The sequence below is a fragment of the Bubalus bubalis genome, chromosome 11, assembly GCF_019923935.1.
Source record: "Bubalus bubalis isolate 160015118507 breed Murrah chromosome 11, NDDB_SH_1, whole genome shotgun sequence".
Classification (NCBI taxonomy): Eukaryota; Metazoa; Chordata; class Mammalia; order Artiodactyla; family Bovidae; genus Bubalus; species Bubalus bubalis.
The window spans coordinates 55105730-55122599 of record NC_059167.1 but is presented as its reverse complement, the minus strand read 5'-3'; the positions used below and the strand labels follow the sequence as shown (position 1 = coordinate 55122599).

At 37.5% G+C, this 16870-nt stretch overlaps 1 protein-coding gene across 2 annotated transcripts in view; it reads left to right on the top strand.

The window, feature by feature from the left end:
- Nucleotides 1-16870, top strand: part of VPS13C (vacuolar protein sorting 13 homolog C) — a 190056-nt gene that overhangs the window by 113492 nt on the left and 59694 nt on the right. For both annotated transcript variants that reach the window (XM_025295705.2, XM_025295707.2), the window contains exons 42-48: nucleotides 634-737; nucleotides 1150-1317; nucleotides 2659-2963; nucleotides 4111-4258; nucleotides 7004-7154; nucleotides 11413-11525; nucleotides 16631-16800. In XM_025295705.2, coding sequence (XP_025151490.2) covers nucleotides 634-737; nucleotides 1150-1317; nucleotides 2659-2963; nucleotides 4111-4258; nucleotides 7004-7154; nucleotides 11413-11525; nucleotides 16631-16800 — 1159 coding nt within the window. The remainder of the gene's footprint in view (nucleotides 1-633; nucleotides 738-1149; nucleotides 1318-2658; nucleotides 2964-4110; nucleotides 4259-7003; nucleotides 7155-11412; nucleotides 11526-16630; nucleotides 16801-16870) is intronic.

Below are 16870 nucleotides of genomic sequence, written 5' to 3'. Positions count from 1 at the left end.
ATGCCTTTAGAAATCATGAAAATGACAAACATTTTTTGGAGAGAAATTGTGTTTTGGATAAAGTTTATTGTAGAAAGAATAGTATTTATTCATCAAATTATATTTATTCATAGTTTTCAGATTAATAGTTTTCATTATATAATGTTTATAAAATGACTGTTCAACATATGTTAGGTGTTGTCCTAAATGACTGATTTTGATCATGCGAATGCCCAGGATACTTGTGTTTGGAGACCTGTGATTAATTGTCTTTGAAATTTGATTACTTTTGTTTTGAAATTTCCACAAATCTTATGGGTGAGATGCTTCTAGCAGTAAAGATACTGTAATATTTAATAGGTCTCTCATACCTAGTAGTTGTTACCTTTGGAACTTCCCTGGTGGTCCAGTGGTTAAGATTCTGCGCTTCTAGTGCAGGGGGAGCTGGTTTGGTCCCTGGCTGGGGAACTGAGATCTGACATGTCACATGGCACAGCCAAAACATTTTTAAAAAACTATTAAAAACTAAGTTGTTACTTCACATATGTCTAATAGTAATTTTATCTGTTCTCTATCTTGGTAGTATATTACTGCATTTAAATAACACTGAATTAGTTCACTTGGATTAGATTAAAAGCGTTGTATTTCCCACAGGAATGGATGCCTCTGTCTCTGTGCGGCCAAAGAAGACCGACATGTTTGCCAGACTTAAGGATATCATAGTTACGAATGTTGATTTAACATCCATTCACAAAAAGGTAATTAAAAAAATGTGTTTCAGTATTGAAATTTATTTTTGTTTTTTTGTGTGTGTCTGGAAATGTCTTTAATCATTTGTTTAGTGTGTATGTAGTATCTGTCATGTGTCAGGCAATTTGTTGGGAATTGTCCATGAATGTGGTCATTGCCTGCTTTCACATTGTATATAGACTAGAGGATGTGTTAAAGTTATTTTGGGCCAATTAAGTGATTGATATCTCCATTGATAAACCTTTTTCTTATAGATTTAGGAAAATGTTATTGTCAGGTTAAATGCTTTTAACTAGTATTTTGTTGAAGCTTGGATATAAATGATGCTTCTTTATATGTCAAGGACGCTGTAATAAGAAACCTTGTAATACAGTGATACAACTCTTTTGATATAATAACGAGTTAATTTAATACTTGTAGGCTGTCTCTATTTTGGGAGATGAAGTCTTTAGGTTCGAAATGACTCTTTATCCAGATGCCACAGAAGGAAAGGCCTATGCTGATATGTCTAAAGTAGATGGCAAACTTAGTCTCAAAGTGGGTTGTATTCAGATTGTATATGTTCATAAATTCTTCATGTCTCTTTTGGTAAGTTTATTTTAAAAATATTTATTTCTCATTGAAGCCTAAATATCTTTGCCTGTGTATCTGAATCTAGATAGTCAAAATCTTTACTAAATAGGATTGTGTGATAAACTCCCAAATGCTGAATAGATTATTACAGTTATCATTGGTTTGAACCAACTATGAAGGATCATTCTTTAACATAGTTACATAGTTTGAAAATACTTTCTGATATTTCAGTTACGCCTTTTCAGTTTTAGTTGTTTTGAGAGATACCCTTAAAAGATGTTTAGGTAAAATAATCCTTTAAGGAGATCATTAGGCATTGGAAGGGCTAATACTGGAACTTACAGCTTTGATTATAATTATCATCCACAAGGCCATAAAATCCTTTTAATTATTTATTTCCATGTAAGTTTCATGGAGTGTAGAGTTTAATTTGCCTGTGCCGTTCTTTTAGCAGGACTGTTAATCAAAGCTTTCAAACCACACATTTCTGTGTAAACCATGATATTTTATTTTTCTGAAAAGTAATTTATTTGGACAGGGGTTGGTTAAATAAACAACTAAATAAGCCATCTGTGTTATTAATGGATGTGCATCAAGAATATCACTTCCAGTTCTTTTCTGTATTGGGAAAAGTCTTTCTGTTTTTAGTTGAAATTGAGATGAATGGTATCTTACTCTAAATAAATAATTTTTGACTCTTGTTAGTGATAGCAAGATTGTAAACACTTAAGCACCTTTGCTCATGTTGAAGTACACTTAAGAAAAGAATCTTCAGAAATAAGCAGGTAAAACCTTAGTTTCTAAACTTTAGTTTCATAGACTTTATTCTTATGACCTAGAGGTACAGATTCAAAGCTACTTTGGGAGCTGTAAAGCTTTCTCCTCCATCTTTTTATGTAAATTTGGGTTAAAATGGCCAACATTCATGAGTAAAAGGGAGGTTTTAAATGAGTGAAAGGGAGGTTTCATGTCAATGTATGGCAAAAACCACCACAATATTGTAAAGTAATTAGCCTCTAATTTAAATAAATAAAATTTTAAAATATGAAACAAACAAAAACATGTAAGGCATTTAGCAAGTCCTCAATAAACATTGTTATTTTCACACACACACAAAATAATTGCTACCAGAATTTGTCAATAAACAAATAATTCTGAAATACGTTAAGTGAAGGGACTCTTGTTCATGTTAATATCTCAGAGTGTATCTTTCTAAACTTTATTTCATGTACACGGTCATAAATAACATCTCTTTTACATCACGTCTTTTATTTAGTTTCTCTTTTTTAAAGTTTTTCTTTTAAAAAATAAATCCCTGTTTTTCAGGGAACTCTAAATACCAGTATTTTCCCACAGAATTTCCTCAACAATTTTCAAACCGCCAAAGAAGCTTTGAGCTCAGCTACGGCCCAGGCTGCAGAAAGAGCTGCTTCCAGCATGAAAGACTTGGCCGAAAAGAGTTTCCGCCTTTTGATGGATATCAACTTGAAAGCACCAGTTATTATCATTCCTCAGTCTTCAGTATCACCTAATGCTATTATAGCAGATCTGGGTTTAATCACAGTTGAAAACCGATTTAGTGTAGTTTCTAGGGGACATCATTCTCTACCCCCCGTCATTGAAAAAATGGACATCCAACTCACTCAGCTAAAGCTGTCCAGGTATAAATATATAATCCAATTACATATTGTTTAGTTGCTAAGTTGTGTCTGACTCTTTTTCCATCCTGTGGCTATAGCCCGCCAGGCTCCGCTCTCCATGAGATTTCCCAGGCAAGAATACTGGAGTGGGTTGCCATTTCTTTCTCCAGGGAATCTTCCCTACCCAGGAGTTACCTGCATCTCCTGCATTTTATGTGGATTCTTTACCACTGAGCCACCAGGGAAGCCCCAACCACGTATTACTTACTAGAAATTGAATTTTCATAGAATCAATGCCAGGGTAAAACACCCTAGTGGTTCATGGTTCATATTCCTTATTTCTTCTAATCATGAAACTTTGACCATTGGTTTTTGGTTAGTGGTTGATAGTGATGGACCTCATAGAATCTATACTTTGTCTTATTAAATTTGTGATGAGTTTTTTTACTCTATAAAAATTTCCTATTATAAGATTATGGTTAATACTTAATTTAGATATTTATTTATTTGCTTTGCACATAGCTGTACATGGACAAAGCCTTCTTAAAAATATAATAAAATTTAAGATTTATTTCTCATTTCCAAAGCATGTCACATTTAGGAATTCTCAGTAAGATCTCTAATGGATAATCAAATCAAAATGGGAAAATGTTGGCTCTGTTGGATGACAAGAGTGAATTATTTGGTGGTTCAAATATTTGTTGGCTGGCAGGCTAGAAATGACTATTACAATATGCTTGTTTAACTTCTAGGTTTGGTGAGCTTTTCCCTTTGATTTTGGAGAAGTACTAATAGCATAAACCTAAGGGCTTAGTACAGTATCACTCTTTGTTCTTCAGAGATGTTTTAGGAGGATGTAACATTTGTTTGTATGACATTGGTTAGTAGCTATTATTAGTCTTTGGGAAAGATAGTAAATAGCACAATAGTCATACTCATGCAGTTTGTTTCTTTGAAATCAGCATTGCATGGGCTTTGTTTTATGTAGCTCTGTTTTATAAACTTATTCTGATTGATTTTTGAAAAGAAGCATGTTCTAAAAGAATTCTGATAGCAGTCTTTAGTGTTTGGAAAAATGCTGTGTGGAAACTGGTACACATATGATGATAGTCTTCATTTTAAAATGTACATTTTAGAAATATAAAATAAATTTTTAATTATCTTTCAGAACAATTTTGCAGGCTGACTTACCACAACATGACATTGAAATTTTAAAACCAGTCAACATGCTTTTATACATACAGCGAAATTTAGCAGCATCATGGTATGTGCAAATTCCAGGAGTGGAGGTAAAAGGAAGACTAAAACCTATGCAGGTAAATATATGTATAAAATAATTGCTCGCTAGCTAGTCTTTTATCATCGATCACAGTGTAGTTCTAGTGTACATCAGAAAGTGATAAAACATTTAAAAGGGAATGCTTTGTTAACTGAAAATGAAGGTGTCATAGTTTTTAACACTTTTCTTTATTTCTTATTAGTTGGATATTTGGTGAAGCCAGCAAGAACTCTGAGGTTGAAAGCTAGGGAGGCTACTGAGATTATTATTAGTAATTTTAGAAGATTCTGTTCAAGTTTTAAGACAAATGATAAAAGAAAAGTGATATTTTAAATTTTATGTAAAAAAGTTTTTTTGACCATGCTACATGGCATGTGGGATCCTAGTTCCCCAGCCAAGGACTGAATCTGTGTCCCCTGCATTGGAAGGATAGAATCTTAAGTATAGACCCTCCAGGCAAGTCCCTGTAAAGTGATACTTAGATACCACATCCAAAGCACCTTAAATAGTGTTTTTAATGTATAGAAACACTCTTTTAATTACAAGAGCAGACATTTTCAGAAGGTGAATATGTTTCATTGGTAAGCATATAAGCAGCAGTATTTTTAATATTGTAGTTAGCAGGTCATAGGTAGGCTCACAGGAAGAGATGATACCGGTCAAAGATGGTCACCACAAAGTGTAGCCTTTGGGTGACCTTGGGATTCTTGTGTGCCTGTTTGTGAAACTGCTGAAGCCAAGCAGTAGGGGATAGGGAAAGAGGGAGTGACTAAACAGAATGTGGGGAAGATGAGTGAAAATTCGGTAGTGTAGTGGGTTTTGATATCTGTGACTATTTCAGAGTTAGTTCTAAGATATAGCAAGAAGGGTCAAAGGAGCCGAGTTCTACTAGTGAGGATATTAAAATTGAGGCTTGTTATAGGAATGAGAGATATGGTATGAATAAATATATAAAGAAGAGCATGTGTTTATTCAGAGTATTGACTTTTCTATTCTAGGATATAGTACTGTTCTCTTAAATTCTCCCTTGCTCAGATTAGATCCCAGAACTAACATTGGATCCTTTTCAAATACTAGGAGGTGGTGAAGTTAGCTGTTCTTCGGGAGGCTATGATATCTCAGTTGGTAGCGCAAGTGGGAATGAATATAGAAAGAAGTTCTGGGGAGTTAAAGTGATGCCTGTTTTCTAAGGACTGGGACTTGGAGCAAATAAGAAATCCCTGGTCGTCATCTCATGCTAAAATATGTCCACGCTTTCATTTAGGCTGGGAATCAGGTGTTGTCCTTGGGGATAGGGGCACAATTTGAGGGGCTCAGGGCACTGCAGTGTTCAGAAGAAAAGGTGCTGTGAATGCGCCTGTTTTGATTTGGGTTGGAGGGAATGATGCTAAAGCTGAATCTCCAGTATTTTGGCCACCTCATGCGAAGAGTTGACTCATTGGAAAAGACTCTGATGCTGGGAGGGATTGGGGGCAGGAGGAGAAGGGGACGACAGAGGATGAGATGGCTGGATGGCATCACTGACTCAATGGACGTGAGTCTGAGTGAACTCCGGGAGTTGGTGATGGACAGGGAGGCCTGGCGTGCCGCAATTCATGGGGTCGCAAAGAGTCGGACACGACTGAGCAACTGAACTGAACTGAACTGAACTTCAAAAAGACCTTTTGGATCACTATTACTAGGTGTAGGTTATTACTGTTATTTAGTTGCTAAGTCATGTCTGACTCTTGCAACCCTATGGATTGTAGCCCACCTGGCTCCTCTGTCCATGGGATTTCCCAAGCAAGAATACTGGATTGGGTTGCCATTTCCTTCTCCAGGGGATCTTCCTGACCCAGGGATCGAACCTGAATCTCCTGTATTGGCAGGCAAATTCTTTATCTCTGAGCCACCAGGGAAGCCTCAATATGTGTAGGGGAAATGCACAAACGATGGAAGGATAAAAAGGTTTAATGGGTCTTAGCAGCCAGTAGCATCTTTCTTTATTCTAGCGGCTTCATGTTGTTCTGCAGCCACTGATGAGGAAGATATTATTCCTATTTTAAAGATTAAGAAATGAGTTAAGGAGGCTAAGAAACTTAGCCAACAGCACAGCTTGAGAGTGGTATAGTTGACTTGACTCAAAATCTCTTGCTTTTTTTTTTTTTTCTTTTTGTCACATATCCCCTTTTTATAAAGGTTGGAGATTAGCAAGATGCTCATCTTGGCCTGTGTTTTGGCTTTTAACAGTTCTGTGCAGATGTATTTGTTACTGTTCTAGGAGGCATCATCTTGATAGGTTAAATGATTTAAGTATATGCAGACACGCATGTACTGAGAATAAGACTACATTGCAGGAGCGCATCTTTTTCTTCTTGATGGAGACTGGAAACTGAACCGCATTCTTCATATTTTGAGTTTGGGGGAGAGTAGACAATGTGGAGGAGGACGCCGGTACTGGATGAGAAGAGAGAGAAGTAGAATGGAGATGAGGAGCTAGGGAGAGGGGAGAGGAACACAGGTCCAGACAGAATGAGTTACAGTAACAGTAACAGTTAAGGCAGCAGGAGGGGCGTACTGGAAGCAGGGGCTTGGATATGAGTGGAGGCAAAAATCTGTCTACACACAGGAGTAATGTCTAATACTATACAAGATAAAATACTTTGATCCTGCTATTTATGCTCTCAACTCGCTTATTTTTTTTAGTTAGATGAACAGTTTATTTGACAGACCATAAGTTAAGACATAGATATTTTGCATCATTTATTGTTTTGTATTAACAGTAACCTATTGTGGTTTCTAGGTTGCGCTCAGTAGAGATGACTTAACAGTTTTAATGAAAATTTTGCTAGAGAATCTTGGAGAAGCTTCTTCACAGCCAAGCCCTACGCAGTCTACCCAGGAGGCTGTGAGAGTCAGACAAGACGTTTCCAGTAGACCTGAGCACTTCATAGGTATAAATTGATGGAGATTTTTGCTTTGATTATTGAAAAGAATTAGATGTTAATGCCATATTTACATTTAGTGGGTTTTTTAATTGTCCACTGTAATGTGGTGTGAACTGATCTAATGCTGTATTATTTACTGTGGAAGATCAGAAGGGGCTGAGACTGCCTTGAAGTTCCCAGGGGAAGGAAGTGGGCTCATTGCTCTAAAGGGAGGGCCCACCTCTTGTTGCCTGCATGATGCATGCTTGCCCTTTATTTGTGAAAGTTGAATTTGCCCAATTCAAGGGGCATTGAGGGGCATCACTACGAACAAAGCTAGTGGAGGTAATGGAATTCCATTTGAGCTATTTCAAATCCTAAAAATGATGCTGTGAAAGTGCCTCACTCAATATGTCAGCAAATTTGGAAAACTCAGTAGTGGCCACAGGACTGGAAAAGGTCAGCTTTCATTCCAATCCCAAAGAATGGCAATGCCAAAGAATGCTCAAACTACCATACAGTTACACTCATCTTACAGGCTAGTAAAGTAATGCTCAAAATTTTCCAAGCCAGTCTTCAGCAATACGTGAACCACGAACTCCCAGATGTTCAAGCTGATTTTAGAAAAGGCAGAGGAACCAGAGATCAAATTGCCAACATCCGCTGGATCTTCAAAAAAGCAAGAGTTCCAGAAAAACATCTATTTCTGCTTTATTGACTATGCCAAAGCCTTTGAGTGTGTGGATCACAATAAACTGTGGAAAATTCTGAAAGAGATGGGAATACCAGACCACCTGACCTGCCTCTTGAGAAACCTATATGCAGGTCAGGAAACAACAGTTAGAACTGGACATGTAACAGCAGACTGGTTCCAGATAGGAAAAGGAGTATGTCAAGGCTGTATATTGTCACCCTGCTTATTTAACTTATATGCAGAGTACATCATGAGAAATGCTGGGCTGGAAGAAGCACAGGCTGGAATCAAGATTGCCTGGAGAAATATCAATAACCTTAGATATGCAGATGACACCACCCTTAGGGCAGAAAGTGAAGAACTAAAGAGCCTCTTGATGAAAGTGAAAGAGGAGAGTGGAAAAGTTGGCTTAAAGCTCAACATTCAGAAAACTAAGATCATGGCATCCGGTCTCATCACTTCATGGCAAATAGATGGGGAAACAGTGGCTGACTTTAATTTTTGGGGCTCCAGAATCACTGCAGATGGTGATTGCAGCCATGAAATTAAAAGACACTTACTCCTTGGAAGGAAAATTATGACCAACCTAGATAGCATGTTAAAAAGCAGAGACATTACTTTGTCAACAAAGGTATTGTCCGTCTAGTCAAGGCTATGGTTTTTCCAGTGATCATGTATGGATGTGAGAGTTGGACTATAAAGAAAGCTGAGTGCAGAAGAATTGATGCTTTTGAACCATGGTGTTGGAGAAGACTCTTGAGAGTCCCTTGGACTGCAAGGAGGTCCAACCAGTCCATCCTAAAGGAGATCAGTCCTGGGTGTTCATTCAAAGGACTGATGTTGAAGCTGAAACTCCAATACTTTGGCCCCCTGATGCTGGGAAAGATTGAGGGCAGGGGACGACAGAGGAGGAGATGGTTGGATGGCATCACGGACTCGATGGAGATGGGTTTGGGTGGACTCCGGGAGTTGGTGATGGACAGGGAGGCCTGGTGTGCTCCGGTTCATCGGGTCGCAAAGAGTCGGACACAACTGGGTGACTGCACTGCGCTGCGCTGAAGTAGTGTACTTTGAGAGCAAAAGCAAAGTAGGGATGCAGCATAGTAAGAGCCCAAAATAATTAAGAGAGAAAAGGAACTGGTGTCATACTCAGATGACTGGTCCATGAAATAGGAAGGTATTCTGGTTCAGTAATAGCTTTGCTTATCTGTCTTCACTGGGGAGTGATACAGTCAGATACATAAGGGAATTTTCCAGATTATTAAAATTGTTATCTTTCAAAGGCACTGAACCTTTTAAATTCAGCCATTTTTAAAAGACAATTTTTCTAACATACAAGGGTTTCTTTTTGCTTTCTTGGCCAAGTATATAGAATAGTTTTATAATTTCACTGTTTTTCGTCATTTAAAATTGTTATGTGAATACCATGTTTTATTTTAGACTGTGAATAAGTTAGTATTTTCATGGCTAAAGTGAGATGGAGTGTTCCTTGTCCATTTAATAAATGACCCCAGACTGCTGTGCTTTTATCATGTTTAAGTCATTGACTGTTAGTTATGGCAGCAGTCAGTTAAGCTGCCAGTAAGTATACTAAGCCAGCAGTGCTTCTCCTATAGTTAGGTCTGGTGTGTTTTGAAGTCATAAAACAAATGTCTGGAGCAGTGTGCAAAATAAGGTTTTTCGTTGAGGATATTTATGAGCACTATATGAATTTAGTGAGGCCTCCCTGCATCTCTCCCCAGGCTGAGTTCATGCTGCCATGCAGACAAGTGCTAGATAAGTAGGCTGTTCCTGTAGTTAGACAGGAACTGTGTACTGTATGGATGAATAAACTGTAGCAGGCAAGCTTTATGTGGTTAACAATCTCACTATATTCAGCTGTGGTCAGTTTGTGTCCCTGGTTCAAGCTGTATAGTTAATGTGGTACTTGGGAAAACAAAAAAAGTTCTGATGGAAAAACTACATGGGAATGTAACTTATTTCCAACTTGGAGAAGCCTTAATGTAGTTAAAGTTATGCTGTGTTTGCTCTTGCAGTAACATGTAAGAATAGACTTTCCTATAAATGACCAAAAGAATAGAATCCATCTCCAAAAGAGACCGCAGAATCACTTTGTAAGCAGGATTGAAAGCATTATGTATTCTTTGTCTAAAAAGTTTCTGTCTAAAGATGAGGGATAAGACTGCATTACTTCTTGAAGTCTCTTTCACCTCAAAATTCCAGAGACTCCCTGTCTCACATTATATTTTAGGTCTCTTCAACTCTGCTTTTAAGTTATCAAAGGTAACTCTGCTTTTATCTATCAAAGGTAATGGACTGGATGTCATAGGTAATTAAAGATAGTGAGACGTGAACTACACTAGCAGAGGATCTTTTACTGACTAGCTGTCTGTTCTTGGACAAAGTATTTTACTTTTCTCTGCCTCCAATTTCATAATCTCTTGAGAATGGCCTGTAACCAGTTAAGTGAAATGCTTTAATAATTATAAACTACAACTAAGTAGACTTGCATTTGTAGGGCTTTTTTAAAAAAGTTGTCTTAATAGTCTTTGCCAGGCTATCTTTTTATTTTATTTTTTTTTATTTTTTTTTTTTATTTATTTATTTTTTTAATTTTATTTTATTTTTAAACTTTACATAACTGTATTAGATTTGCCAAATATCAAAATTAATCCGCCACAGGTATACATGTGTTCCCCATCCTGAACCCTCCTCCCTCCTCCCTCCCCATTCCATCCCTCTGGGTCGTCCCAGTGCACCAGCCCCAAGCATCCAGTATCGTGCATCGAACCTGGACTGGCGACTCATTTCATACATGATATTTTACATGTTTCAATGCCATTCTCCCCAATCTTCCCACCCTCTCCCTCTCCCACAGAGTCCATAAGACTGTTCAATACATCAGTGTCTCTTTTGCTGTCTCGTACACAGGGTTATTGTTACCATCTTTCTAAATTCCATATATATGCTTTAGTATACTACATTGGTGTTTTTCTTTCTGGCTTACTTCACTCTGTATAATAGGCTCCAGTTTCATCCACCTCATTAGAACTGATTCAAATGTATTCTTTTTAATGGCTGAATAATACTCCATTGTGTATATGTACCACAGCTTGCTTATCCATTCATCTGCTGATGGACATCTAGGTTGCTTCCATGTCCTGGCTATTATAAACAGTGCTGCGATGAACATTGGGGTACATGTGTCTCTTTCCCTTCTGGTTTCCTCAGTGTGTATGCCCAGCAGTGGGATTGCTGGATCATAAGGCAGTTCTATTTCCAGTTTTTTAAGGAATCTCCACACTGTTCTCCATAGTGGCTGTACTAGTTTGCATTCCCACCAACAGTGTAAGAGGGTTCCCTTTTCTCCACACCCTTTAATATAGATAGTCTGTGTACATTTTTCCCAGTACTAAATATTTATGGAATATATTGCCAATTTGGTAATTGTTTCATCATGATTTAAATAATTCTTGAAAGTATCATATAAATTTAGAATCATACATTATTATCCTAGCTTTCAAAAAATGTATAAAGTCATATACATACTTAAAAGCTTACTAATTTTCATATTTATGTTTGAACCATCAGAACAGGAAGATGTGACAGACTCCAAGCTTGCTTTGGACCAGAGTGTCACTCTCCAGTTTGACTTTCACTTTGAATCTCTTTCTATTGTACTGTATAACAATGATACCAGCCAGGTATGTAGTTAATGTCTATATCTAGGAGAAAGTCCTTAGCTCTTGATACTCAATTTTAGAATATTGTCATTTTTTTTGATGTGATTCTTCTTCTGAAGGTTGATCTCTGTTAAATTCTGTTTGGCCTACAGAGTATGCATTGGTCTTGCTCTCTGTTTGCACTTTGTTAGTGTTTTTAATCTTTCTAGGCTTGGGAAAACTTTTTACTTTTTTTCCAAGTAATATCAGTGCTAAAATATTTAGACCTAGCTCTAGGAGAAATATTTTATATGTGGATAATTAGCTATATGTACAGTTTTACTACATAGTTATATATACATGCATATTTAACTATTTAAGGAAAATAATTTAGTGGCTTTGGAACCTTAGAGGGTTATTTTAAAATTTATGATTATCTATGATATATAAGCATTAATTATGTTTTCCTTGAATAAACTTTTTATTTAGTAGATGATATGTTAAGGATACTGATGAGTGAATTGAGGAACCAAGGTCTAGTGTCATGTTTTGAACCACATAATATGTCATTGATATTTTTTTAGGAAGCTTTTTTATATAGTGTCTTCTACTAAATGTTTTTTTATTATATCAATTAATATCATCGTAATACTCATGCATATAATATAATAATACCCATAATAAGCACTTATTGTATTATATCTATTGTTTATGTCCATGTATATGTTTCGTTATGTTTCATATTATTTTCTAAGAGTTATACAGTATTCATATATTATTACTGTTGGACCTTGAGCAAGTATTTGTCATTTGTGCAATTCAGTTCAGTTCAGTCGCTCAGTCGTGTCGGACTCTTTGCGACCCCATGAATCGCAGCACGCCAGGCCTCCCTGTCCATCACCAACTCCTGGAGTTCACTCAGACTCACGTCCATCGAGTCAGTGATGCCATCCAGCCATCTCATCCTCTGTCGTCCCCTTCTCCTCCTGCCCCTAATCCCTCCCAGCATCAGAATCTTTTCCAATGAGTCAACTCTTTGCATGAGGTGGCCAAAGTACTGGAGTTTCAGCTTCAGCATCATTCCCTCCAAAGAAATCCCAGGGCTGATCTCCTTCAGAATGGATTGGTTGGAACTCCTTGCAGTCCAAGGGACTCTCAAGAGTCTTTTCCAACACCACAGCTCAAAAGCATCAATTCTTTGGCACTCAGCCTTCTTCACAGTCCAACTCTCACATCCATACATGACCACAGGAAAAACCATAGCCTTGACTAGACAGACCTTTGTTGGCAAAGTAATGTCTCTGCTTTTGAATATGCTGTCTAGGTTGGATATAACTTTCCTTCCAAGGAGTAAGCATCTTTTAATTTCATGGCTGCAGTCACCATCTGCAGTAATTTTGGAGCCCAAAAAAATAAAGTCTGACACTGTTTCCACTGTTTCCCCATCTATTTCCCATGAAGTGATGGGACCAGATGCCATGATCTTCATTTTCTGAATGTTGAGCGTTAAGCCAACTTTTTCACTCTCCTCTTTCACTTTCATCAAGAGGCTTTTGAGTTCCTCTTCACTTTCTGCCCTAAGGGTGGTGTCATCTGCATATCTGAGGTTATTGTATTTCTCCCGGCAATCTTGATTCCAGCTTGTGCTTCTTCCAGTCCAGCGTTTCTCACGATGTGCTCTGCATATAAGTTAAATAATCAGGGTGATAATATACAGCCTTGACATACTCCTTTTCCTATTAGGAACCAGTCTGTTATTCCATGTCCTTTACCGCATTGTATTCATTTCTGCTATATAGCATAGTGATTCAGTTATACATATATATATATTCATTTTTTACATTCTTTTCCTTTATGGTGTATCACAAGGTACTGAATATGGTTCCCTGTAATAGAGAGTAGGACCTTGTTGTTTATCCATCCTATGTATAACAGTTTGCATCTGCTCCTCCTAAACTCCCAATCCTTGGCAGCCACAGGTCTGCTCTCTACGTCTGTGAGTCTGTTTTTGTTTTGTAGATATGTTCATTTGTGTCACATTTTAAGATTCCACATATAAGTGATATTATATGGTATTTGTCTTTCTGACTTACTTCACTTAATATGATAATCTCTAGTTCCATCCATGTTGCTGCAGATGGCATTATTTCATCCTTTTTGTGGCTGAATCATATTCCATCGTATTTATGTACCATGCCTTCTTTATCCATTCAATGGTGGTTTCCTTATCTTGGCTATTGTGAATAGTGCTGTATGAACATAGGGGTGCTTGTATCTTTTCAAATGTATTTCTGTCTGGCTATATGCCTAGGCGTTGTGATTGCTAGATCATGTGGTAACTCTATTTTTAAATTTCTAAGGAACTTCCACACTATTTTCCATAGTGGTCGCGCCAGTTTATATTCCCACAAACAGTGCAGAAGGGTTTCCTTTTCTCTGTACCCTCTCCAGCAGTTTGTTATTTGTAGACATTTTAATGATGGCCATTCTGACTGGTGTGAGGTGACAGCCTTAATTTCTAATGTTTAACGTTAATGTTAATAAAAGATCAGAATATGATGTAATGCAAAATGAACAGTTAAATATATTCTTCATTTCTATTAAGGTACTATTATTCTACTGGCTGCCCAGCCTTACAATCTGGTTGTTTTCTTTTACTTCCTTCTTTGTTGACATTCTTGATTCATTTGGACACCAAGTGCTGTCAGTTTGAGTGAACTTCTGTTCTTTCCTGGAAGTTCTCACTGCTGCATCATTTGAGGCTTCTCAGCTCACACAGTACTGCAGTGGCTTCCTTGTTTGTTGTCATTCAACTTACTCATTGGCACAAGTTCAGGCTCCTCAATGTCATGTAGCCATTTATAGATTCCCATTTTACTTAGAAAACAGTCAGTGTTACATTATGTGAATTTTAACTTATTAAAAAAGAACATTCAGTTCAGTTCAGTTCAGTTCAGTCACTCAGTCCTGTCCGACTCTTTGCGACCCCATGAACCGCAGCACGCCAGGCCTCTCTGTCCATCACCAACTCCTGGAGTCCACCCAAACCCATCTCCATCGAGTTGGTGATGCCATTCAACCATCTTATCCTCTGTCGTCCCCTTCTCCTCCTGCCCTCAATCTTTCCCAGCATCAGGGTCTTTTCAAATGAGTCATCTCTTCACATCAGGTGGCCAAAGTATCGGAGTTTCAGCTTCAACATCAATCCTTCCAATGAACACCCAGGACTGATTTCCTTTAGGATGGACTGGTTGGATCTCCTTGCAATCCAAGGGACTCTCAAGAGTCTTCTCCAACACCATAGTTGAAAAGCATCAATTCTTCTGCACTCAGCTTTCTTTATAGTCCAACTCTCACATCCATACATGATCACTGGAAAAACCATAGCCTTGACTAGACGGACCTTTGTTGACAAAGTAATGTCTCTGCTTTTTAACATGCTATCTAGGTTGGTCATAACTTTCCTTCCAAGGAGCAAGCGTCTTTTAATTTCATGGCTGCAGTCACCAACTGCAGTGATTTTGGAGCCCCCAAAAATAAATTCAGCCACTGTTCCACTGTTTCCCTATCTATTTGCCATGAAGTGATGGGACCAGATGCCATGATCTTCGTTTTCTGAATATTGAGCTTTAAGCCAACTTTTCCACTCTCCTCTTTCACTTTCATCAAGAGGCTCTTTAGTTCTTCACTTTCTGCCCTAAGGGTGGTGTCATCTGCATATCTGAGGTTATTGATATTTCTCCCGGCAATGTTGATTCCAGCTTGTGCTTCCTCCAGGCCAGCGTTTCTCATGGTGTACTCTGCGTATAAGTTAAATAAGCAGGGTGATAATATATAGCCTTGATGTACTCAGTGCCTCCAAATTGTCTACATCAGTAACCATACCAGAAACTCTATTATATTGTGATTAGTAGATGTGTCATTGGTCATTTCTATTAAAAGTTACAAATCACAAGTTTGTGAATTATCTGTATTTTTGTAAATTAAAGGCATTGCAAGTTTCCAATAATAATTTCGTTCTGACCCATTTACATGCATTATACTCTTTTGAGTAAGAGAAGATAGGCAGTTACAACCACGGTGCCAAGAATTGCCCATCAGCAGCACCCTTATATCAATACACTCACTAGTCTGTAGTGAGCAATTACTGCTAAACTGAAAATCCTACTTCCCCAAAGATTTTCTCTCTCGGTGGTTTTTTTTTTGCTTGGTTGTTTGGGTTTTGTTCTTTTAGTGTCTCAGCATACCTACAGAAATTTGAGCTATGTGTTATGGTGTGGAATACATATTGAGGTCGTTTTTTCCTTAAAGTTTAAATCTTGAGGGTTTGAGACCACAGTTAGGCCTCCACATTTCTTTCCAGACTCCTTTCCTTACTTTTCTTTTATTGAAATATTCAAGCCTAAGATGCCAGCCTGTACCTTGTCCCCCCAGAGCATCTTGAATTGTTTGCTCATGTTCTTTCTCCATCTGGAATGCCTTCTACCCCTCTTAGCTTGATTCCAATCAATCTCTGAAGTTCAGTTAGTTCTCACATTCTTCATGAATTTTTCCCAGCCCACAAGTATCTCTTTGACCCTATGAGCTTTTGCTGTTTTTATTCTTTACCTAATCTCTTAATATTCTTTGTGGAATATAGGAAGATGTAAGAACGAATAAATAAGTGGCAATGTATCATTTTTTATTTATTTGCAAATTATAGCATCTCCTTGTGATGTTCCTTGTAATAAATTTCCATTTTATTTTTTTAATTAGAGTATAAGTAGAGTATAAGCTTACTAAGATCACGTACCGTGCTTTATCCTTTCTCATAAAGCCTTTAGTTCCTATCACAGAGTGATTTACAGAAGAGCTCATTAAATATTTATGTTAGAGTGATTGATTGACAGTTTCCTGATTTTCTTTTTGCGTTGAACTGTAAATCAGAAAATTTTATGTATTAACCCTTGTTGAATGTGAGCACACACACTTAGGTATGTATTTGCATGTGCATATACAGTCACAAACTTGCATAGTTTTCTTTGTTCCAGTTTTAATACCCATACTTTAAAAATGTGCTTTTAATCTCTGAGTTAAGAAATATGTTTAAAAGTAATTACATAACACCTGAAGATAATTGATTCTTTTGCTTGAAAAATATACCACAGGAATCCAAACTTGCATTTCATAATGATAGTTTCCGGCTCGGTGAACTCAGGCTACATCTTATGGCTTCTTCAGGGAAGATGTTTAAGGATGGCTCAATGAATGTCAGTATTAAACTTAAGACCTGCACTCTTGATGATCTCAGAGAAGGAATTGAGAGAGCAACATCAAGGTTTGTCATTTCTCAGTTTGCTGCACATATAAAAGGTTGATGCGCTTGGCATTGTTACCAGGCATTGATT